Raw genomic sequence first — 25,566 nt, forward strand, 5'->3', positions numbered from 1 at the left:
GCAAGAAGCCTCAGGCATTGAGTACAAACAAAAATTGTCAGCAAAACATTTTTAGCTTAGTTGAACTATTGCAAAGCCTCAGCACCGCTATGCAATTAAATGCTTTATATTCAATAAAAGTTAATCTCTTGTTTCTCCAAATTCATATGTGATACAAGTGGTCTGAAATTGTATTTGTGTTCAGCTTCAAGCAGTCTATCATGAACAAGAAAAAAATCTGAGGAAGCAACACTTTGAAAACTATTTGTTGTCCATTATGATTGGTTTCCTTTTGTCACATGTACCAAGGTGCAGTGAAAAGCTTTGTGACCCCCATATAGATAATTGCAAAGCATCAAGATAGCACAAAGGGGAAAGCCATAACAGAATAAAGTGGTACAGTTACTGAGGGCAATTAAGAGGTATTGTGTGAGGAAGAGGTAATCTTCATCACACAAGAGGTCCATTCAGGAATCTTTAAGAGTTGAGCCAGATATGTTTATTTTTAATAAGACCATAAGACGTAGGAGCAGAATTAGGCCATTTGGCCTATCGAGTCTGCTCCATTATTCGATCATGGCTGATCCTTTTTTCTTCTCCTCCTCAACCCCAGTTCCCGGCTTTCTCCCTGTAACCCTTGATGCCATGTCCAATCAGGAACCTATTAATTTCTGCCTTATATACACCGAATGACCTGGCCTTCACAGCTGCATGTGGCGAAAATATCACAAATTCACCACCCTTCGGCTAAAGAAATTTCTCTGCATCTCTGTTCTGAAAGGGCGCCCCTCTATCCTGAGGCTGCATCCTCTTGTCCTAGACTCTCCCACTATGGGAAACATCTTTTCCACATCTACTCTGTCTAGACCTTTCAACATTGGATAGGTTTCAATGAGATCCCCCCCCCCCCCAACCTCACCCTTCTGAATTCCAGTGAGTACAGTCCCAGAGCCATCAAATGCGAGTACAGACCTAGAGCCATATGATAACCCTTTCATTCCTGGAAGCATCATTGTGAACCTTCAGTGGACCCTCTCCAATGCCAGCACATCTTTTCTAAGATGAGGGGGCCCAAACTGTTCACGATACTGAAGGTGAAACCTCACCAGTGCCTTATAAAGCCTCAGCATCACATCCCTGCTCTTGTATTCTAGGCCTCTTGAAATGAATCTCAACATTACATTTGCCTTCCTCACCACCGTCTCAACCTGCAGGTTAACCTTTAGGGTGTTCTGCACAAGGGCTCCCAAGTCCTTTTGCATCTCAGATTTTCGGATTTTCTCCCCACTTAGAAACTAGTCTACACATTTATTTCTACTAACAAAGTGCATGACCATGCATTTTCCAACATTGTATTTCATTTGCCACTTTCTTGCCCTTTCTCTTAATCTGTCCAAGTCCTTCTGCATCCTATCTGTTTCCTACCTGCCCCCCCACCAATAGTCTGGTAGGTGTCTGGAATGTCTTGCCCAGGAAGCAGATACAATGGAGGTTTTCAAGGGTTTATTAGACACGTGAATGCACAGGAAATGAAGGGATGGGGATCATGTACTGGCAGAAGAGGTTCAATTTAATTGAACATCATATTCAGCAGAGCCATCATGGGCCGAGGGGGCCTGTTCCTACCCTGTACTGTTCTATATTCTGTGCTCTGTTTTTGCCTCTCACATATAGAAGATAGAGAGTCCAGAGAAGGTTCAAGAAAATGACCCGGGGAATGAAAGGGTTAACCTATGAGGAGCATTTGATGGCTTTGAGCCTGTGTTCGCTTTTGTTGAGAAGAATGAGGGGGAATCTCATTGAAACTTATTGAATATTGAAAAGCCAAGATAGAGTGGATGTGAGAGGATGTTTCCTATTGTGGAGGATTCTAGGACCAGAGGGTACAGCCTCAGAATGGAAGGGTGTCCCTTTAGAACAGGGATGAGAAGGATGGGGAATCTGTAGATTTCATTACCACAGACAGTCTTCGCGGCCAGGTCATTGAGTGTATTTAAAGTGGGGGTTGATCAGTTCTTGATCGGTAGAGACAGCAAAAGTTACGGGAAGAAAGCAGGTGAATTGGGCTGAGGGGGATAATAAATTGGCCATGATGGAATGGAGGAACACACTTGATGGGCCAAGTGGCCTAATTCTGCTCCAGTACGTTACGGACTCTCAAGATTTTGGTCAGTGAAAGAATAAACAGCCTCACATGGGGTATAGAAAGTGTTAAAATCTTTCAGAAAGCTCTACACTCTATGCAAACCTGCCCTTAATGGACCTGGATACTCCTCTGAATATTATGACAGTTATTAGCCCAGGATTATGGATAGAGAACCATCCATCAACTTATTTACATTCCCGACCAGTGGCAAAGAAACACTCTCATTAATCATACTACAGCTATTTATCTTTCCTTAACATGCTAATCGAAAGAACCTGGAGGGAGTCAAATCCAATTTAAACACGGTGGAAATTGTTATGTTTATGTGGCACCTTGTCAGAGACGCTGAGACCTGTAAGCAGAGGATTACCAAGTTTACTCCCTCGATATCTACCAGGTTTGATTGTGAGGAATAGGACTTTCAAGCAGTATTGCTTATTCTCTCAACATCTTTTACTTGTGATAGTTCTCTTTGCCAGGAGAGTGAATATTGCCCACTGAAGTGTTTATACTCAGTGGCCGCTTGATTAGGTAGAGGAATGGAACCTGGTGCAGTCTTTGGCATCCACTTCAAGGTTCAGCGTGCTGTGCATTCACAAATGCTCTTCTGTACACCACTGTTGTTGTACATAGTTACCTGAGATCCTGCAGCCTTCTTGTCATCTTGAACCAGTCTGACCTTTCTCCTCTGAACTCTCATTAACAAGGCATTTTCACCTACAGAGTGCTACTCATTGGATTTTTTTGTTTGTTTATCGCACCATCCTCTACAAATTCTAGGTTCAGTTCTGAGTGAGAAATCCCAGGAGATCAGTAGTTTCTGCAATACTCAAGCTGCCCCATCTGGCACCAACAATAATTCGGCAGTCAAGGTCACTTAGATCACATTCCTTCCCTATTCTGATGTTTGGTCTGCACAACAACCAAACCTTTTGACCATGTCTGCATGCTTTTATGCATTGAGCTGCTGACACATGATTGGCTGATTAGATATTTGCATTAATAATCAGGTCTATCGGTGTACCTAATAATGTTGCCAGCGAGAGTATTTTATGATATAGATCAAGTGTTCTTTTGGGCTGTTCTGTTATTCAGTCTTCAGTGGGTACTTGGCATTCTATGTGTCCTTTCTACTTGGGTTTTATAATTCAAACAACCTAATGCCTCTGAATTGACGGCTTTGCAGGCAAGTTTGTAGTTGAACCAAAGATGAGTGGACAGGCAGATAGTGTTGAGGAAGCAGGGAGAATACAGAAGAAGGTATACAGATTAGGAGAATGGTCGTGGAGGGAGATGGAATATAATGTAGGGAAGTGTAAGGAGTAGACTATTTTCCAAATGGGAAACAAATTCAGAAATTGGAGGTTGAACAGGACTTGCGAGTCCTCAGGCAAGATTCCCTTAAGGGTAACTTAACTGTTAAGTTGGTGATGCAGGAGGCAAATGTAGTGTTAGCTTTCACTTCCAGAAGTCTAGAATACAAAAGCAAGGGTGTAATGCTTATGATTTATAAGGCATTAGAGTATTGTGAGCAGTTTTTGCTCTCTTATCTAAGATATAATATGCTGGCATTGGAGGGAATCCCAAGGAGATTCATGAGAGTGATCCTGGGGATTAAAGGGTTAATGTGTGAGAAATGTTTGAAGGCTCTGGAACTGTATTTGCTTACGTTTAGATGAATGAGAGGAAATCTCATTGAAACCTATTGTATGTTGAAAGGCCCAGATAGAGTGGATGGGGAGTGGTTGTTTCCTGTCGTGGGGGAGTCTAAGACCAGAGAGCATTGCCTCAGAATACTAGGACATGAATGGAAAATAGATGGGGAGGAATTTCCTCAGCCAGAGGGTGGCAGATCTGTGGGATTCATTGCCACATACTGCTGTGGAGACTAAGTCATTGGGTATACTTAAAGAGAAGTTTGATAGGTACTTAATTAGTAGGGATGGCAAAGTGTGTGTGGAGAAGGTGGGAGAATGGTGTTAAGAGGGGGAAACAACGATCAGTATGATCAAATGGTGGAGCAAACTCGATTAACCATATGGCCTAATTCTTACCCTTTGTTGTATAGTCTTATGACTTTTGCCTTTCTTTATAGCTGCCAAGGCTTCCTATTTAGTGCGAACTCCCACTGCTTTTTGGAATTATAAGAGATGACAGATACTGGAATCCAGAGCGAAGAGCAATCTAGCAATTGAAGGAACTCAGTTGATGAAGTAGTATCAGATTCAAAATCAGAATCACGTCTAATATCACTGGCATCTCTCAAGATATTTGTTTTGTGGCAACAGTACATTGCAATGCATAATAAAATTAATATATAAATTACAATAGTGTATAGCTGTGTGTGTACACACAGACACACACTTATAGTACTGTAAAAGTCTCAGGCACAATTTTATAGCTAAGGTACCTAAGACTTTTGCACAGTACTGTAGTAATTGTATGTTTTGCACTGTACTGCTGCTGCTGCAAAAAGGAACACAAATACCTTGACATGTCAGTGATGATAAACCTGATTCTGATATGGATGTCTATTGTGGACTGGGAGTGGGAAGGGGTAAGGGAGAGGGGAATTATAGTTGGGAAAAGGGGAAGGACAATCACCCCCCCCCCCCCGGTCCATCACCCCTTCTCTGCCACCTTCCACTGCGTACCACCTTTGACATTCCCAACATGCTTTGCTCCTGCCAGATTTCCACTCGCTTTCCACTCCACACTGACAAATGCAGTCATCTTAGCTATGTATATATGCCTAAGACTTTTGCATAGTACTGTGTGTGTGTGTATGGGTGGGTGGGTGTATGGGTGATTGTGTGTGTATATATGGGTGGGGGAGTGTGTGAGTATGGGTGTGTGTGTGTGTGTGTGTGTGTATGGGTGTGAGAGTGTGTGTGTGTGTGTGTGTATATGGGTGTGAGAGTGTGTGTGTGTGTATGGGTGGGTGGGTCTGTGTCTGGGTGAGTGTGTGTGTGTGTGTGTGTGTGTGTGTGTGTGTGTGTGTATGTATGTATGGGTGGGTGGGTGGACTGGAGGAGTTTTCCCGGTAATTTTGAACTAATCGGCCTCCCTGACAGACAAAATATTAAAGTGCACAACAGGCCATTCAGCCCATCATGCCTATGTCAACCAAGACAGTAATCTAACTCATCTCATCTGCCTGCTTTCTCTCCATTCCTTGTCTTCTCATGGGCCTGTCCAAGTGCCTCTTAAATGAAACTGTCATACCTGCGCATGCAGTTGTGTTGAGACTCATCAAAGAAGAGCTTGCTCGTGAAATGGGGCTTTAAAATTGTGCATGAGTAAGGTGAAAGTTGGGAACTTTAACGTATCTTGGGAAACATGACAAGCAAAAAGATGAAAGTGAGTTTCACCGCAGATTGCTAGAAATAGTCCAGTTCTACAATTGAAGAGGCTGTAGGCTGTGATTCTTTCCATCTCTGACCACGGAGGGTCAGAACAAAGTGGAGCTGCTGTTTGCTCTAGTTAGCTCCTAGTTGCCACGGTAACAAATTAAGGGATACCCCTGGACTAGTTTCAAGGCATCTGCTGTTACTCAGCAGAATTTTTTTGCAAGTTGAGTGCTTGTTTTTTATATTTGCTGCTGAATGTTGACAAATAACACAGTACAGGCATTTCGGCCAATGGTAATGTGCCGACCTTTCAACCTACTCCAAGATCAATCTGACCCTTCCCTCCCACATAGTCCTCCATTTTTCTTTCATCCATGTGCCTATCTGAGATCCTCTTGTATTCCCTAATGTATGTGTCTCTGGCAGGGCGTTTAACTTCACTCTCTGTGTAAAGAACCTATCTCTGACATCCCTCTTACACTTTCCTCCAATCGCCATAAAGTTATACCGCCTTGTATTAGCTCTCTGGCAAATAAACGTCATGTGTTTGTTTGAGAAAGACTTACAGGCATTTGTATAGTACCTTCCCCAACCTCTGGAATCCGTAAGGTGGCACAAGTATTGCCATTTCAGGTTTCAGATTGATTTAATTTGTCACAGGTACTTTGAAATTTATTGTACAATGAAACTTGCAGAACGTTCCACACTCCTATCATTCTCTGTAAAAATCTTACCTCTGACATCCCCCTGTACTTTCCTCCAATTACCTTAAAATTATGCCCCTTATAATAGCCATTTCTGCCCTGGCTATCTATTTGAGCCACGCCTTTTATCATCTTGTACACCTCTATCAAGTTACCTCTCATCCTCTTTACTCCGAAGAGAAAATCCCTAGCTGGCTGAACCTTTCCTCACATTGTTATTGTTCCTGTCTGCACCTTGTGGCACATTGGGTGGTAATTTTGCCATTTCTTTAGCATTTGACCATTTTTTACAAGGCCGAGTTGCTAGCTTGATGCTGAACCCAGCATGGATGGAAGGAGCCGGCTGGATTCGAACCTGGGACCACTGGCCTCAAAGTCCAGCGCAGATGCCACTACACCTCACATTACATGCTCTTTAATCCAGGCAGCATCCCGATGAATCTCCTCTGCATCCTCTCTGCAGCCTCCACATCTTTTCACATAATGGGAACTGAATACAATTCTCCAAGTGCTTTAAGATGAGTGGTGCAAAGTTTAAGAGAGATGTTTGAGGCAAGTTTTCTACACAGAGAGTAGTTGACATCTGTGTCAGGGACTGTGGTGAAATCAGACATTTAAGTGACATTTAAGAGGCGTATGACAGTCAGGGAATCATGTCCTGATGAAGGGTCTCGGCCCAAAACAGCGACTGTTTATTCATCTCATTGATGCTGCCTGACCTGCTGAGTTCCTCTAGCATTTTGTATATGTTATTCTGGATTTCCAGAGTCTGCAGAATCTCTTGTGTTTATCATTATCTTTGTTAGCTGTCTCTTTGTGACATTCTGAAAGTATGAAAGGTGTGTTGTGAAGCTGGACACATGTTGGTCTACCAACACTGCCTTATGGAACACAATCAGGACAGGATGAATTTTGACGTTGGAACTGAAATAGCATGAGCAAAGCCACTGAAGATAACGATGTGTTTGCTGATCATTGAGCGTCTATTCTGGTTGCCATGGTGACGCGGCCTGGGATGTGCCATTCCCCCCTGAGCCTGAAGAGTGCAGCCTAACAAATCTCAATGGAGGCAGGAGATCCACGAATCTATAAATAGTTTCTTTCAATAAAGTGTTCAGAGGTACTTGAATTTCCAGCACTTAAGCAGCACAATACCAAGGGATTTCTACCAAGCTGTGCATTGGAATGAGAGGCCAAATGTCAACCCATTCCAGCTCGTTTATGGTCATGATCTCAGAGGGAATCAAACTGAGAGATTGGTACTTATTTTTTTACTGTATCCTTTCCTGGACTATGGGAGTCACTGCCAAGAGGTCACTGAGTTTTAAGGTTGAATAGGTTAGGACTTTGTTCCCTGGACCATAGGAGAATAGAAAAGATTTGATGGAGGTGTGCAAAATTATGAGTTCAAAGTAAATTTTATTATCAAAGTACATATATGTCACCACATACAACCCTGAGATTAACGAGCAAATCCATAAAGTAGTAACTATAGCAGGATCAATGAAAGATCAACTAGAGTGCAGAAGACAACAAACTGTGCAAATGCAAATATAAATAAGTAGCAATAAATAATGAAAGCATGATAAAGAGTCCTTAAAGTGAGATTATTAGTTGTGGGAACACCTTAATGGATGGGTAAGTGTGTGTAGGTATCCTCTTTTGTTCAAGAGCCTGATGGTTGAGGGGTAGTAACTGTTTTTGAACCTGGTGGTGTGAGTCCTGAGGCTCTTGTACCTTCTAACTGCTGGCAGCAGTGAGAAAAGAGCATGGTCTGTATGGTGGGGATCTCTGATGATGGATGCTGCTTTCCTTCAACAGTGTTTCATGTAGATGTTCTCAATGGTTGAGTGGTATATATAGGGCAAATGCAAGCAGGCTTTTTCCACTGAGATTGGATGAGGTGGGAACTAGATGCCATGGGTTAAGAATGAAAGGTGAAATGTTTAAGAGGAACATGAGGGGGAACTTCCTTCACTCAGAGGGTGGTGAGAGTGTGGAATGAGCTGCCAGTGGAACTGGTGGATCTGGGTTCATTTCCAACGTTTGAGGGAAGTTTGGATATGTACATGGATGGCTAAGGTCCAGGAGCAGGTTGATTTGACTAGACAGGATAGATGGGCATGAACTAGATGGGCCAAAGGGCTTGTTTCTCTGCTCTGAAATAGTGGTGTACTGGGACAGCTGGCAGAACCACTGCCTTACAGTGCCAGGGTCCAAGGAACAATCCTGAGCTTAGTTACTCCCTATGTGGAGTTTGCAAGTTACTCCTATGATCATTAATTAGCAAATTGTCTACCTGCACTTCACTTTCCTCACTCTGTAACACTTTATTCTGCATTCAGCTATTGTTTTTCCTTTTACTACCTCGATGCTCTGTTGTGATGAATTGAAATGTAAAATAAAGTATCTCACTATGTTTTGAATGCCATCTATACAGGTAAATTCATCCAGTCTGAGGAAACGTTCTATACAAAATCTTTTAATATATGAGAGGTCCATCCAAGAGTCCAATAAATAGTCCAGAAAATTCCTGAATGTGCCAGATTACGGGAAATTTACGGATATAGTGAGAAAGAGTGAAAGTGGAAAGCAGCTGACAGGAACAGTAATGATGACGTGCCCAAGTAGCTCGTTCTTCCTGTAAGTCCAAAGTAATTCAATTTAAATCACTGCTTGCCAACCAACCACTGAAGTACCTCGTCTCATGAATTTTCCAACTTCTCGAGAACCCAGGGGACTGAAACTCTCAGGCAGCTAGAGTGCAGGGCCAGCTGAAGCCCTGCGTCAGCTTAGCAGCGTTCCCTGCTCAGTTATCAGCAGAACATCGAGTTAATTTAACATCGTTCCTTCCCAAATCCCCAAGGGAAATAAATCTACTGTAGCAGCGTTCCGTTAAACTCACAAACAGATCCAAGATTAAGAATAATTCACGTTGGTTTGAAAGGTGGTAATTGTTGTGGTGTCAAGCATTAGTGAACGATTACATTGGCTCAGTATGGAGATGGTGGCAGTAAATTGTGAGATTAAAAAATGTATCGAAGTAAGTTAAATTGGAAAGGAAGAAAAGAAATTCCTGAACTGCAGAGATTACTGAACTGGATGGATCTGTGCTGGGTAAATGAGGAGTGAAGGGAAAGTAGAGGTTATGATACAAATGTGAATTCTTGCCTTATTTTACTCTTTCAGTACTACACTGGAATCGCACCTCCAGCCTAGCACACACACTGAGATTGTGGACAAGGGATTTAAGGTGCCGTTCCAAACAGTAATAGAATGTAGAGTCATATGCACAATAGATTCTGCTGGAAATCTTGAGCACCACACACAAAAAAAAGATGCTGAAGGGACACAGCAGGTTGGGCGGCATCTATTGAGGGAATAAACAGTCAATGTTTCAGGCCGACACCCTTCACCAGGACTCGTAAGAATGCAGAATAAAGTGTTACAGTTAGAGAGAAAGTGCAGTGCTGGTGGACAATAAAGTTCAAGGCCATAATAATCTATATTATGAGGTTCAGAGTCCATTTTTGGCCTAAAATGTAGCATTTGGCAGAAGGCTTTACAGTGCCTGCTGTAAGATCTGTGTTTAATTCCCCACAGTTGTCTATAAGGAGTCTGTCTGTTCTCCCTATGATTGTGTGGATTTGCTCAGGGTGCTCCGGTTTCAAAGCTATTTGAGTTAGTGTTAGTCAGTTGTGGACATGCTATATTGGTGCTGGAAGTATGGCATCACTTGAGGGCTGCCCAGTACAATCTTTGATGCAAACTACACACCTCACTGTGTGTTTTGATGTACATATGACGAATAAAGCTAATTTTTCTTTTGCAACACACATAAAATGTTGAAGGAACTCAGCAGACCAGGCGGCTTCTCTTTTCCACAAACACTGCCTGGCCTGATGAGTTCCTCCAGCATTGTGTGTGTGTGTGCGTGTGCGTGTGCGTGTGCGCGTGCGTGCGTGCGCGCGCGCGCGCGCTTTGGATTTCCAGAATCTGCAGATTTTCTTGTGTTTGTAAATCTTTCTTTCTATTTTTTTTTAAACTGACATCTAGTTTGATAAGCTGGGCTCCTGTCCTCATGGTCTACAGCCTTATGGCCTTGCACTTCTGTCTGCACTGCACTTTATTCTGCACTCTATTGTTGTTTTTCCTTGTACATTTCTCCACTGTATGGATGGCATGCAACTAAAGTTTTCCACTGTATCTCAGTGCGTGTGACAGTTACTGCTCCTTACACTGCTGGCGTTTAGGAAGGCAATGAAGGTCCTTCATCTCTGGCGATGTTCATGGTTTCTTTCATCATGTCAGTAGTTTCCTCTTAGTTTTCACCACTATTGGTCATGGAAGTCCTGGGTGGTGACTTAAGTATACCGTCGCACACAGATGTAGAAGGATTCTTTGATGCTGTTTCTGTAACAGTTTTGTTTTGCCAGTCAGGGTTGTTAGCCCTGAGCTGAACCCCTGAACCTGGAGGATCTGTGGACCACTCTTAGGCTGTCCTCTACCCTTTGCTCTCTTTCAGCATGAGTGACCCTACCGAGAGTCAAAGCACAAAGCCCTGACTCCAGCCAAAGAAGCTCTCCAGGTCATTGAGGCACACAGGCCTCCAAACCCAATGACAAGGTCATGTGGCAATAATAAACCAATTTAACCTGTACCCTGTGGTGAACTACATATACCTGTCTGGACGCCCCCCCGCTGACTGCTCCTGTGGCTCCTCCCACAGACCTCTGTATAAAGGCGATTGGAGGCACTGCTCCTCTCTCAGTCTCCAGGATGTGGTATGGTGAACCCTTGCTGCTGACTGATCTATTCCAGCGAATAAAAGCCTATATCTCGCCTCACGTCTCCGAGAGTTATTGATGGTGCATCATACGCCAAGGATCTTCATTCAAAATATCAACTGTTCATTTCCCTTCACAGATGCTGTTCGGCCCAAAGTTCCTCCTGCAGTTCATTTGTTGCCCCATTTGCAGTCTCTTCTGTCTCCCCTAGGCATGGCCTGCTTTCACTTCTCAGATACTGGGATATAACATCCAAGCTGTAACTCCCTGAGAAGGATTGTCCAATGATACATCAGAGCCTGGGTTCTTTGCTCTCTAAGTAAACAACCCCCGACCACATTTAATGAGAGGTCTTTGAACTGAAACAAGTACAAAATTGAAAGTAAATTTATTATTGAAGTCTGTATATATAGCCATATACTACCCTGAGATTCATTTTATTTAGAGATGCACCATGGAAGAGGCCCTTCTGGCCCAATGAGTTGCACTGCTCAGCAACCCACCCTAGCCTAGGGCAATTTACAATGACTGGTTAACCTACTAATTGGTACGTCTTTGATCTGTGGGAGGAAACTGGAGCACCCGGAAGAAACCCACACATTCATGAGGTGGATTTACAAACTCCTTACAGAGAGCAGTGGAATCGAACTCTGAACTCTGATGCCCCGTGCTGACTGCACACTACCGTGGCAGGCATTCACAGTAGAACAAAGAAATGCAACAGAATCAGTGAAGAACTACACTCAAGCAAAGACAGACAAACAACCTGTGTGCAAAAGGAGACAAACTGTGCAAATTCAAAAAAAGCTGATAACAATGATAAGTTAAAAATAAGTAAATAATGCTGAAAACACGAGTTGTAGAGTCCTTGACAGTCCATTGGTTGTGGAGTCAATTCAGTCTTGTGGTCAGTGAAGTTATCCATGCTGGTTCAGGAGCCTGATGATTGAAGAGAAATAACTGTTCCTTAACCTATTAGTGTGGGACCTAAGACCAATAACCTTTAATATACAGTGAATGATTGGATATTGACCATATGCAGGAAGAAGGGTCATCTGTCTTTAGTTTAGTTAGCAAACATAATTGCTGGTTGTGTTCTGTACTGTTCTATGTTCAATGAAAAGACATGGGCAAATTCTGTCCTTCTGCCCCCACCTGAATGCCACAGACCTTTGTCCAAACCTTTGATCCATCCCTGTTGTGCTGCTCCCCTCTCTTCTCCTGGACTCTACCAGTGGTGGGACAGTGATGGAGTCAGTAGGTGTGTGCAATAATTCAGACCCAGGCCAGAACCTGTGAGGAGCCCACTGGGATGGGCAGTCCATGATGGATCAAGCCAGGTAATCCATCCAGGTTCATTAACTTTCGTTGGATCAATTTAGTTCAAATTGGCCAAACAGTATTGCTGAGGAACTGGAGTGAAGTGTAGGTCAGATCAGGTAAGGTTGTGGAAGATTAGTCTGTGCTCAAGATACTGACGTAATTTCATCTTTCTGTGATTACAGGTGTTCCTCATCGGACTGATAGCGGACAGAAAGTTCCAACACTTTCACGCTGTCCTGGAAGCCTACATTCGACAGCACTTCAGTGCCACCTTGGCTTATAAGTATGTCCAACAAAGAGTTCATTCAAAGCCAGTCTGTGTTTGAGGAGATTGTGCGATTGTCAGTGGCTTTAGTTTATGATTCCAGAACTGAAGTTAGTGTGGTACCCAGGACAGATGAATTTTCTTTAACAATGATATGTGGGCCAGTAAGTCAAAGTCAGAGTAAAATTTATTTTCAAAGTTTGTATATGTTATAATATACCACCTTGAGATTCAATTTCTTGCATTTACATGAATTTATAGAAATACAATAGAATGTATGAAAAGCAGAGACTGACAAGCAACTAGAGTGCAAAAGAAGACATGGCCCTTCCTTACCAGACAGTGATGCAAAGAATGCTTTCCTTAGTATATTCTTCAGAAGACACTGGGAATTCAGGAGAGGAATGGGAGAAGATGCAACAGATAGATTCCTGGTGTGCTTCTCCTTCTCAGTTGAGTTTTATAATCTCTCCAACTGTGAAACCCCTTCTTATTGTAGGAAGTTGCTTTCGGTGCTGACCGAGTATGTGGACACCGCAAGCCGAGGCCTAGACTGCGAGCCCCTGAAGCGAGCGTTCAAGGCATTGGAATACATCTTTAAGTTCACAGTCCGCTCAAGATGTCTCTACTCACAGTAAGTCCCCCTCTTGTTTGGCCAAGATGGATCATCCCAACTTCAGAATGTTTTGACTCCTGCCCCAATCTGTTAGAGAGGGACTGTGCATGAAATAATTCGGTTCAGGGACAGGCCCTAAAAACCAAAATGCTGAACCAATTATGCTAATAATTAAACATTAAACTAATCTCTCCTGCCTGCACGTGGTCAATTTTCTTCCATTCGCTGCATGTTCGTGTGCTGATCTAAGAACTGTTTGCCTCCGCTACCTCCCCTGGCAATACATGCCAGGAGATCCCCAGTTTCTGTGTTAAAGGTTTGCCCTGCACATTTTTGTTGAACTTACCTCCTTTTCCTTTAAATGTTCATAAGAAGTTTATAAGAGTATGAGAAGTATGTTGCCTCACCACTGTTTAGAGAAGCAATGTTTGTCCAGCTTCTCTGTATTGCGTAGTCTCTCTACACCAGGCAATATCCTGGTATCCTCCTCTGCAATCTCTCCAAATCCTCCACATCCTTCTTGTAATGGGGTGACCAGAACTGAATACAGAACATGGAACATTATAGCACAGTGCAGGACCTTTGGCTCATGATGTGCTGACCTCTTAACTTTAAGATCAATTTAACCCTTCTCTCCCATGTAGCCCCTCCATTTTTTCTACCTCTAACACCACCTCTGGCAGGATGTTCCATGCACCCACCAACCTCTGTGTAAGGAACTTATCTCTGACATCCTCCTATACTTTCCTCCAATCACCTTAAAATTTTGCCCCCTGCTGTTAGCCATTTCTGCTGTGTGAGAAGGTCTCTGGCTGTCCACTCTGTCTGTGCCTCTTATCATCTTATACACCTCTATCAAATTTTCTCTCATCCTCCTTTGCTCCAAAGAGAAAAACCCCTAGCCCTCTTAGCCTATCGTAGACATGACATATGATATGCCCTCGTAGAAATAAGACATGCTCTGTGGTCCAGGTAGCGTCCTGGTAAACCTCCCTTTGTCCTCTGAAATTTCCATATCCTTCCTATAATCTGGTGACCAGAACAGAACACAATTGAATGCAGTATTCTGGATGCAGCCTCACCAGAGTTTTATAAAGCTGCAGCATAACTTTCTGATGATTGAATTCGCTGCCTCGACTAAAAAAGGCAAGCATGACAGATGCCATCATTTGATCAACTGCCAGCTTCTATTAAAGAGCACTTCTAAATTGCAGTCACCTTTATATTGTGGGGAATGGTGCATGAAGACCAGAGTAATAATGAACATTGGGACAAATGGTAACTAGGAAACCTGGGGTTACCACAGTACAAGGAGAAACATTTACTCATAGAACATCGAATAGTACAGCACGTACAGGTCCTTCAGCCCACTATGTTATGCCATCCTATATCAAACTACTCCATGATAATCCAGCGCTTTCCTCCTACATAGCCCATAACCCTCCATTTTTCTTGAGTCCATCTAGATCACAAGACCATAATATATAGGAGCAGATGGCCATTCAGCCCATCAAGCCTGCTCTGCTATTTAATCATGGTTATTATCCCTCTCAACCCATTCTCCTGCCTTCTCCCTATAACCTTTGACACCATTACTAATCAAGAACCTCTGCCTTAAATATGCCCAGTGTCCTCATCTCCACAGCCGTCAGTGGCAAAAACTCCACAGATTCACCACCCTCTGTCTAAAGAAATTCCTCCCCATCTGTGTTCTACAGGGAAGTCCCTTCTATTCTGAGGTTGTGCCCTCTGGTCCTAGACTCCCCCACTACTGGAAACATCATCTCCACGTCTACTCTGTCTATAGGCTTTTCAATCTTCGATAAGGTTTCAATCAGGTTCCCACCTCCCCATTCCTCTGGATTCCAGCAAGTACCGGCCCAGAGCTACCAACCCTTTCGTTCCCAGAATCATTCTCATGAACCTCCTCAGTACCTGCTCCAATGCCAGCACAACTTTACTCCACATCCCATTTATCTGGGCTTCCAAATCCAATTTCATTTGCAGACTTAGTGTCTTTGCCAGCTGTATGATCCTGATGCATTAGGCAGAGACATCTCCCTACCCAGCCTCACTGTGGGATTACCTTCTCTAGAAGAACTGCAACACTCCAAAGATACAGTGCACTGTCACCTTCTCAAGGGTAGTTAGGTGTGGACACTAAGTACTATGTTTTCCAAAGTTCAAAGTCAATTTTTATTAAAGAATGTCACCATATATTGAGATTCATTTTCTTGCTGTCATTCACAGAAGTACAACAGAATCAATGAAAATCTACATGCAAACAAAAACTGACAAATAACCAATGTTCAAAAGAAGACAAGCTGTGAAAATAAGTGAATACGTAAATAGATAGTTAGATGGATAGATAAATAATGCTAGGAACCTGAGTTGTAGAGTTCGCACAAGTTAGTCCATAATTAATGAGTTCATTGTTGAGGTAAATGCAGTTATCCACGCTGATTCGGGAGCCTGATAGTTCAAGGGAAATAACTGTTCCTGAACCTGATTGTGTGGAACCTAAGGCCCCTGTACCTCCTTCCCAATGGCAGCAGCGACTAGAGATCATGGCCTGGATGGTGGGAGTCCTTGATGATGGATGCTGCCTTTCTGAGGCAGTACTCATTAGAGATGTGCTCAATGGTGGAGGGGGGTCTTTCCTGTGTGATGCACTATCAATAACTCTCTCTGAGACGGGAAGGCGAGATATCGGCTTTTATTGACTGGAAGAAAGAACAAGCAATAGTTGACCACCATACCACATCCTGGAGACTGAGAGGCCAGGCTCAGGCCTCAATCGCTTTTAAACCGGAGTCTGTGGGAGGAGCCACAGTCAGTGGGAGTGGCCACAGGAGCAGTCAGCAGGGGGCATGTCCAGACAGGTATATGTAGTTAACCACACTGTGATTGACTGGTGGAATGAACCCTACGTTCTTTAACTGTTGCTAAAAACACACATTTTTACTCTTCCTTTGCTCAGCATACTGTACAACAATGCCTGCACTTCAGTAATCACTGGCAGTGAAGCTCCTGTGATTGAAAGATTCTATGTAACTAAAAATCATTTTATTTTCTTGAACACTGTCCCCAAGGAAACTCTCTCGCAGATTTGACAGTTTAACAAGAATGCCAATAAAGGATCAATTTGACTTACTCTAGCAGGGATGCACAGTCATTTTGGAAAATGTAGCGGATATATATTTGTCAGTTCTAGCATGCAATTTTTCTGGGGCTGATAAGGTAAAGGGCAGGACTGGGGATATCAGTTCTGAAACAGAGGAGTCCTGGAACGGATTTGTGATGGAATCCTGCTGTGCTTGCCATAGATTTAGAAATATTTATAGCACACTTTTTAGTCTTGAAGTCCTGAAGTGTCAAAGTGCAAAATCCAGGCCATTTGAGCCACTGAGTTGATACTAGCTCTCATAGCAATCCATCAATTCTTCCCACTTTCCCTGTAAGCTGTTTTCTCTCCCTATCTATGCCAATGGGTTTATAAACAGCATGAGTGCACGCTGTCCTTTTTTCCCCCAAGGGAAAGGGTGTCAGAAACTAGACAGCATAGCTTTATGGTGAGAGGGGCGACTTCTTCACCCAGAGGGTGTCAAGGGAAGTGGTTAAGGCAGGCACATTAACAACATTTAAAATGTAGGTACATTGTGTAGGTACATTTATGTAGGTACATTTAGGTACATTTGTGTAGGTACATTGAAAGGAAGGGTTCAGAGCGATATGGGGTAAACATGGCTGAATGGGATTTGCTTGGACGGGCATCAGTAAGGACGAGTTGTGCTGAAGGATCTGTTTCCGTGCTCTGTGAATCTGTGGCTCGAACTTTCACCCACCTCTGCTCCTTTCCCACCAGCTACCTACACAACGGGTAGTTTACAATAGCCATGTTACCCAGCAACCCACATGTCTTTGGTTTGGGATTCGGGAGGAATCTAGAGCACTTGAGGGAGAGGCGGGATTGGTGCTTATCACTGTTCCCTTTAATTTTCTCAGCTGCACGGACCAACCACTGCTCTGAGCAGGACATTTTTACTGGCCCTGAGAACTGCGCGGTACTTTAATAAAACATTATATAAAGAAAAGATCCAGCTGTGCGCTGGAGCATTTCAATTAATGCGAAGCCACACACCCGCACAGTGGTGCTGATAGAAGAAGAAGTGGCAAATTCTAGTCAGAATGGATACAGGTCCATCGGCCCAACAGACCCATGTCGACCAAGCTGACCACTTAAGCTGGTGTCTGAACCTTTTCAATCCATATACCTGTTCAAATGCTTTTTAAAAGTTGTTGCTACATCAGTCTCAACCACTTCCTCAGGTACCACTCTGTGTGCAAAATGGTGCCCCTCAAGTTTCCGATAAATTTTGTCCCTATGCCGTCTAGCTCTTGATCTCCCAACCCTGAGAAACAGACTGCGTATGTTCACCTGATCAATGCCCCTCTTTACTTCATCTTTACATCTTACTTCAGCCGAGCGACCAAAACCGAGCACAGTACTCCAAGTGCGGCATCACCAACATCTTGTATACCTGCACTGTGACCCCCCCTGCCAACTTTTATACTCAGTGCCCTGACTGATGAAGGCCAATGTGCCAACAGCACACTGTCCACCTGTAACTCCACTTTCAGGGAACCTTGGTGCCCGAATGCCGAAGTCCCTTTGCTCTACAGCACTCCCCAGGGCCCAACCTTGCACTTATCTGAATTAAACACCATCTGCCAATCCTTGGTCACTTACTCAGCTGATCAAGATCTCCTAAACCTTTGACTTCAAAGTCATAGAACACCACAGCACAAAAACAGGCACTTTGGGCCATCTAGGGCATGCCAGACTATTAATATACCTTAGTTCTGATGATCCTGGCCCTCCATACCCCTCCCATGCATCTAGGTCCGCAAGTCTTGGCAACATCCTTGGAACATTTCTCTGACTTTTTTATCATCCCCCAAGTATGGCGGTGCTGTCACTAATGGCAGACAAAAGAGTAAAGATGTGGTTGATCGACTGTTCTCTTGTTTCAGGCTCTACGAAGGGAAGGAAAAGAAGGAATACGAATTATCATTGCGAACACTCTTTGAGAAGTTCAACATCCTGATGAAGTCAACATTGGAGGGCAACACTTTACTTATGCAGGTAAACGTGGGGACATGAGTAGAATTTCTAAGTCACTGCCGACAGGTGTAATGATTAGAAAACAGGAACCTGTCCTTGCTGGAAATCTGAAGTATAAACAGAAAATGCAGGAACTGCTCAGCAGTTCAGGCAGCATCTGTGGGAAGAAGGATAGTTAGCGTATTTGGCCAAAGACTCTTTGTTAGAGCAGCAAAGAGTCTCAGGTCTGAAGCGTTAACTCCCTTTCTCTTCTCACAGTTGTGGCAGGATCTGCAGATGTGGTGAAGGCAGGTTCTATTGTGTGGCCTTCAGGAGTCAACTGGACAACATCTACAGACATACGGAACTGATGTGTTACTCTGGTCGTAAGCCAGTGTGGAAATGATGGGTCGAGTGGTCTCCTTCTATGCTTTTATAGATAAATATTTGATTGATGGAGAAACTGAGGAATGTGAGGAACTAGCACAGAAGAGAAGGTCAGCCATGATCATCTTCAATGGTGCATCCACAGGACACTGCCGATTCCAGACTCTGAAGCCACACATCAAATGCTGGAGGAACTCAGCAGATTGAGCAGCAACTGTGGTGGAAAATGGACAGTTGGTGTTCTGGGCTGAGTCCCTTCATTGACCTGAAACATTAAGCTGTTTATCTCTCTCTATGCCTGCTGCATAACTTGCTGAGTTCCTCCAGCATTTTTATGTGTCCGTTTGTGTTGATCAAGATTTCCAACACCTGCAAAATCTCTTGTGTTTATGGTGAAATGTTCATCTCCCACCACAGAGTTGCATGACCCACTGAGTTCCTCCAGCATTTTGCTTGCTTGAATGGTGGGATAGGCTAGACGGGCTTGGTGGACTACTCCAGCTCTGGTTTTATTGTGTTCTTGTGGAACCATACAAAGTGTCTGTGAGGGTAAGTGTGTTGTTGGTCACTACCTCACACACACATCCAGGGTGGATATCTGGCCACCATCAACGATGCAAGAAGGTAGAATTCTGTGTGAAAGGAGAAATGAAGTGTGGCAGAGAATAGAGAGGGAACACAGTTGAGTCATAGAACCATAGAACACTACAGCACAGTACAGGCCCTTCAGCCCTCCATGTTGTGCCGACCCATATAATCCTTAAAAAATAGTACTAAACCCACACTACCTCATAACCCTCCATTTTTCTTTCATTCATATGCCTATCCAAGAGGTTCTTAAATACCCCTAATGTTTTAGCCTCCACCACCATCCCTGGCAAGTCATTCCAGACACTCACAACCCTCTGTGTAAAAAACTTACCCCTGATGTCTCCCCTAAACTTCCCTCCCTTAATTTTGTACATATGCCCTCTGGTGTTTGCTACTGGTGCCCTGGGAAACAGGTACTGACTATCCACCCTATCTATGCCTCTCATAATCTTGTAGACCTCTAACAAGTCCCCTCTCGTTCTTCTATGCTCCAAAGAGAAAAGTCCCAGCTCTGCTAACCTTGCTTCATATGACTTGTTCTCCAAACCAGGCAACATCCTGGTGAATCTCCTCTGCACCCTCTCCATAGCTTCCACATCCTTCCTATAATAAGGTGACCAGAATTGAACACAATACTCTAAGTGCTGTCTCACCAGAGATTTGTAGAGTTGTAACATGACCTCTCGTTTGTTGAGTCCTTCAACAAACTGAAAAAATAAGAGAGCATGTGTGGACCATATAACTTCTGCACATTTCCTCAGCGATATGGTGTCACATACCTCACAACACAAGTAAGCTACTCAAGCCTACCCTGACACTCACTATCCGATTGTTCTCCCCTTCTGCACTTCCTGATCTTTAAAAACTACTTTAACAATCTGCCTTAACTACTTTGTACTTAGAGTCAGAGTCATAGTGTGCTACAGTACAGAACCACACCCTTCTGCCCATCTAGTTCATGCCAAACTGTTATTCTGCCTAGTCCCATCAACCTGCACCTGGACCATAGCCTTTCAAACCCTTCCCATCCAGGAACCAATCCAGATTTCTCTTAAGTGTTGAAGTCAAAGCCATATGCACCATGTCCGCTGGCACGTCATTCCACACTCACATCACCCTTTGAGGAAAGAAGTTTTCCCTCATGTTCCCGTTAAACATTTCTCTTTTCACCCTTAACCCATGACCTTTAGTTCTTGTCTCCCCCAACCTCAGTGGAAAAAACCTGCTTGCATTTGTCCTATCTTTACCCCTCATAATTTGGTATCATCATCATCATCATGTGCCGTGTCATATGACATAGACACGGTCTTTATGTCTATGATTGTTCCTGGCAAACTTTTTCTGGGCAGTGTCTTTACAAGACGGGAGACCACAGCCATTATCAATCCTCTTCAGAGTTTGTCTGCTTGGTGTCAGTGGTCACATAACCGGGACTTGTGATATGCACCACCTGCTCATACAACCATCCACCACCTGCTCCCATGGCCTCCCGTACTCCCAACTGGGGGGGGGCTAAGCAGATGCTACACCTTGCCCAAGGGTGACCTGCAGGCTAGCAGAAGGAAGGAGCACCTTACACCTCCTTTGGTAGAGACGTATCTCCACCACACCACCCAATTTTGTATACCTCTATCAAAACTCCCCTCATTCTCCTACACCTCAGGGAATGAAGATCTAAACTTTACTTATAACTCAAGTCCTCACGTCCTAACAATATCCTTGTAACTTCTAATGATCAAACCCACATCACCTTTGGGGTAGCGAATTCCAGAGATTCTGTAAAGAAGAACTTCTACACACCTCACTTTTAAATGGCCAACCCCTTAACTATGGACTTTTGTTCGAGACTCTCTCACCAGAAGAAACATCTCAACATCTCTTGAACTGTTGCATGTATACAGTAGTCATGATTTGTTTTTGCTGCAGCAGTATAGTGCAATACGTAATATTACCACAGTACTGTGGAAAAAGTCTTAAGCACCCTAACTATATCTATATATGTGCCTGAGACTTTGCACAGTACTGTGTATTGAGCCGTAAGACATTATGGCAAAGGAGCTGCACCTATATACGTCCTGTAGCCAGGGTGTCTAAAGCTTTTGTACAGCACTGTATTTGTCAACGTGGAATGGAGAGGAATCTCGTAAATCTGGCAGGAGCAAAGGATGTTGGGAATGGGGAGGGTGGAGGGGTGTGGGACAGGTGGCAGGGACGGAGTGCCACTGATGAGGGAGGGGTAGGTGCAGACACACCCAGCCCTGACTCATCAGGCAAGGTCATTTGATTTCAAACAATTAGTTTATTGATCATTACAGAATGTCTCTCTGGTGCTTCCCGTTCCCTCCCCTCTCCCTTCCCCTTTTCCCAACCATGATTCCCCTCTCCCTGTCCCCTTCCCACTCTCAGTCCATAATAGAGACCCATATCAGAATCAGTTTTATCACCTCTCACATACAGTATATATATGTGCCTAAAACTTCTGCACAGTACTGTTTAAAGATACAAGCAAACATCGGAAAGTTTTTTAAAAAAGGATGGCGTGCTTTCCTGGCATATATTACGCATAAACTCTTCTCGGACTTCCAGCCGGGTCAAAGTGTCGATTTTAACTAACGTTTCAATGACAAACTCCACCAGCTTTATAAGGGATGATGCCAAGACATGTCTAGTCCAGTGGTATATATACTTAATTCCCATCATGCATCCTTCCTGATTGGTTGGTCCTCAACCAATCAGGTTTCTGCTGTCCCACCTTATTCAAAATTGCCTTCCAGCTCTTACTTTATCTTATTACAGGTTTACCAGGAAAGTTAAACAACACAAAAAATAACAACTCTACACCCCATTCCAATAGTACTTATCCATCTTTAAGATTAAGTATCAGTCTCCTGCCCTTGATGGAATATTGCCCTAGCCTGCCCAACCTCTCATGAAACCCAGTCCCTCATGTCCTGGCAATGAGTTGTAAATGAGAAGTTTGCCTGAATACCCTTCCAACGTGGGGGAGAATGAAATGGAGGCAGATGACAGATGCTGAAGGCAGCCAACACACGGATTCCCTTTTGAACTCATTCAATGTCAGCTTCCCTACTAGTGTCACCAAAAGGACACCCATGAGCTGCCCATCAGTTCCCAAGTCAGCACATGGTGAACATGGGGGTGAAGGACATCAGCAGGCAAGATCTCTGTCTGTGCAAGAAGGCCACTGAAATAGACAGGTGAAGGACATTCATAGAAATCTGATGGCAGAGGGGAAGAAGCTATTCCTGAATCATTGAGTGTGTGTTTTCAGGCTCCTGTACCCTCTCCTTGAAGATAGCAATGAGAAGAAGGCATATCCTGGGTAATGGGGCCCTTAATGGTGGACACTGCCTTTTTGAGGCATCGCTCCTTGAAGATATCCTGGAGACTATGAAGGCTAGTGCCCATGACTGAGTTCACAACTTTACGCAGCTTATTTCAATCATGTGCAGTGCCTCCCCTCCCCCCCAGTACCAGACAGTGATGCAGCCAGTTAGAATGAAAAATCTTAAGTGCCTTTGGTGGCATACCAAATCTCCTCAAACTTCTAATCAATAATAGCCACTGTACAAAGCTGCAGTTCTTCATAACTGCATCGATATGTTGGGCCTAGGATAGATCCTCAGAGATGTTGAGACCCAGGAACTTGAAATTGCTCACTCTTTCCTCTTCTGATCCCTCGATAAGAACTGGTGTGTATTCCCTCATCTTACCCTTTCTGAAGTCCACAATGAATTCTTTGGTCTTACTGACGTTAAGTGCAAAGTTGAGCAGGAGACATGAGGGCTGGTCATCCGGTGCACCTGGGCTTTGAGCCTGGAGTTCAGCGTTACATTATCTGCTAATCCAAAGGCTGACACCAACGATCAAAGCCTGAAGTTTGATTGGAAGAATGGAAGTCAAAGCCCAGAGACTGGAGACAGAAGGCCCAGTTCTGGAGGGCTGTCTGTGTGTGTTGGTGGGTGGGAGAGAGGAAAGGGGCTTGGTTTGCTATCGTCGTTTTGTTGCTTATTGTGTTCCGTGTTGTTCTGCCAATCGTTGTGGACTCGCTGTGTTGACACCAGTTGCACACCTCTAGATGTGTTGGTTGTAACATGAGCAATCCATTTCACTTGATATTTCAAAGTACCTATGATGAATAAATATGATTTGCAGATTTCAGCCTCCATCTGGTGGAGTGACGACCCTGGTGGGAATGGGGAGAGGTGAGAAGGGAAATGGGCTGTTCGTGTTGAGATCAGAAAGGGTAAGATGAGGGAACACACAGCAGTTCTTATTGAGGGATCAGAAGAGGAAAGAGTGAGCAATTTCAGGTTCCTGGATGTCAACCTCTCTGAGAATCTATCCTGGGCCCAACATATCGATGCAGTTATGAATATTTGTCCAGAGGTACTGCCTGACCCACTGAGTTCCTCCAGCACCCTGTGAGTTACTCCAGATTCCAGCATCTGCAGTTTCTTGTCTCCAGTAAACCAGGAGACAATATTGGCGGAAAATTTGTCTGTACTCTAATAAATTGGCCTGCTTTTGTATGAGCACAGTGCATCTCTGATGTCATTAACAGTGGAAAGATATGTAAATTTATGGATTTCAGCAAACATTCTGAGGGGATTTGTTCAACATTTGAAATGGAATAAGTTGTATGGCTATATGGATATACTGTATGATCTTAATGGGCTTGCTGACCTTGGGGCTGGCATAGACCCAATCAGCTGAATGGCATCCTTCAGTAGTGTTAGACTAAGTGTAATTGGTTGTCATTGATTGACCAGCACGAGGTCCTGATATCCCTCTAACCTAATCAAATTCCCTTTCTCTTCCCATTCCAGGGAGCTTCCCTCAAGTACTTGCCGACGGTCCTTCAAGATGTGGCAAAGATCTTTGATCCCGTCTTATTAAGGTAGGCTGCTGTTAAGTGATAGATATCCTGAAATTGGATCTCCCTTGGTGTAATACTAGGTGGAAGGATGGCCCAGATGGACCCAGGTCCCAGCTTGAGCTCCTATTGCTGTGCAGAATTAATACCACCTATCGAACATCAAAGAGTATAGCACAGGCAGGCCTTTCGGCCCACAAAAGATCCTTTGACTTTTTTTATTCATCATTGAGCCGTGGAATAATACAGTGTGGGAAGAGAATCTTCAGCCCACCTCATCCATATTAGCCAAGATGCCCATCCCCCCTTAGCCCATGTTTGGCCCAATCAGTCCAATCCATGTACCTGTTGAACTGTCTCTAAACAATGTTATTCTGCTCACCTCTACCACTTCCTCTGGAAAATCATTCCATTTACACACCACCCCTTGTGTGAAAAGCACTGACCCTCATGCTCCCTTTAAATCTTTCCCCTCTGACCTTCAACCAATGCCCGCTGGTTTGCCCTACCCCGGGAGAAAGAGTTGTGATCACGATGATCTAAATCTCTATAAGATCACCTTTGGCTCTCCTACTCCCTTCAGGGTAAACGGACGCAGCTTGTCCAGCCTCACTTTAAAACTCAAGTCCTCCAGTCCTGATGTCATCATTTCTGCACCCATACCAGCTTAATTACATCCCTTCTTATAATTAGGTGACCAGAACTGCAGACAGCTACATGGTATAATTTGGGAGGTTATGTTCAAGGGTTGTGAAACTTCCTCCAGCAAGCTCAGATACATAGCTTCTGGTCCAGATGTTTCCTCACTGAGAGTTGTTCACTGCCCTCAGGGGTTGCTGTGAGTGTGGTGTGGCCTGCCAGGGGAAGTAGTAGATGTGGATTCAATTGCAATATTTAACCTAAGTCGGGATGAGGAATGTTTGCAGGGATATAGTCTGGGTGTAGGTCAATTGGGCTAGGCAAAAGATTGTCAGCATTTACTTATTGGGCCAAAGGGCTTTTTTTCTGGGCTGTAGAATACCCTGGGGCTGATGGGGTAAAGTGTAAGGCGTTCCTTCCCTCCACTAGCCTGCAGGTCACCCTTGGACAATGTGTAGCACCAGCTTAGTCTCCCTCCAGCAGGGTCACGTGAAGCCATGGGAGTAGGTAGTGGATGATCGTACGAGTAGCTGGTGTATATCATAAGTCCTGGTTAAGTGACCACTGACACCAGGCAGACAATCTCTGAAGAGTGTAGATAATTGCTGGGTCACCCGTCTTGTAAAGACACTGCCCAGAAGAAGTCAATGGCAAAACACTTCTGTAGAAAAAATTGTCAAGAACAATCATGGTCATGGATAAAAAGAATAAGAAGAGTTGTCTTAGATTAAAGGCAGATGAAAAACCATAATCGTCCACATCGTATGACTCAGCAGTA

The 25,566-nt window shown here is 43.9% G+C and overlaps 1 protein-coding gene across 1 annotated transcript in view; it reads left to right on the forward strand.

The window, feature by feature from the left end:
• The window catches only part of LOC132391940 (dedicator of cytokinesis protein 2-like), a 1,209,929-nt gene that overhangs the window by 362,013 nt on the left and 822,350 nt on the right, over positions 1–25,566 (forward strand). The window contains exons 21-24 of the mRNA XM_059965744.1: positions 12,472–12,572; positions 13,054–13,188; positions 18,205–18,316; positions 24,103–24,173. Coding sequence (XP_059821727.1) covers positions 12,472–12,572; positions 13,054–13,188; positions 18,205–18,316; positions 24,103–24,173 — 419 coding nt within the window. The remainder of the gene's footprint in view (positions 1–12,471; positions 12,573–13,053; positions 13,189–18,204; positions 18,317–24,102; positions 24,174–25,566) is intronic.

This window comes from Hypanus sabinus, chromosome 3 (assembly GCF_030144855.1).
Source record: "Hypanus sabinus isolate sHypSab1 chromosome 3, sHypSab1.hap1, whole genome shotgun sequence".
Lineage (NCBI taxonomy): Eukaryota > Metazoa > Chordata > Chondrichthyes > Myliobatiformes > Dasyatidae > Hypanus > Hypanus sabinus.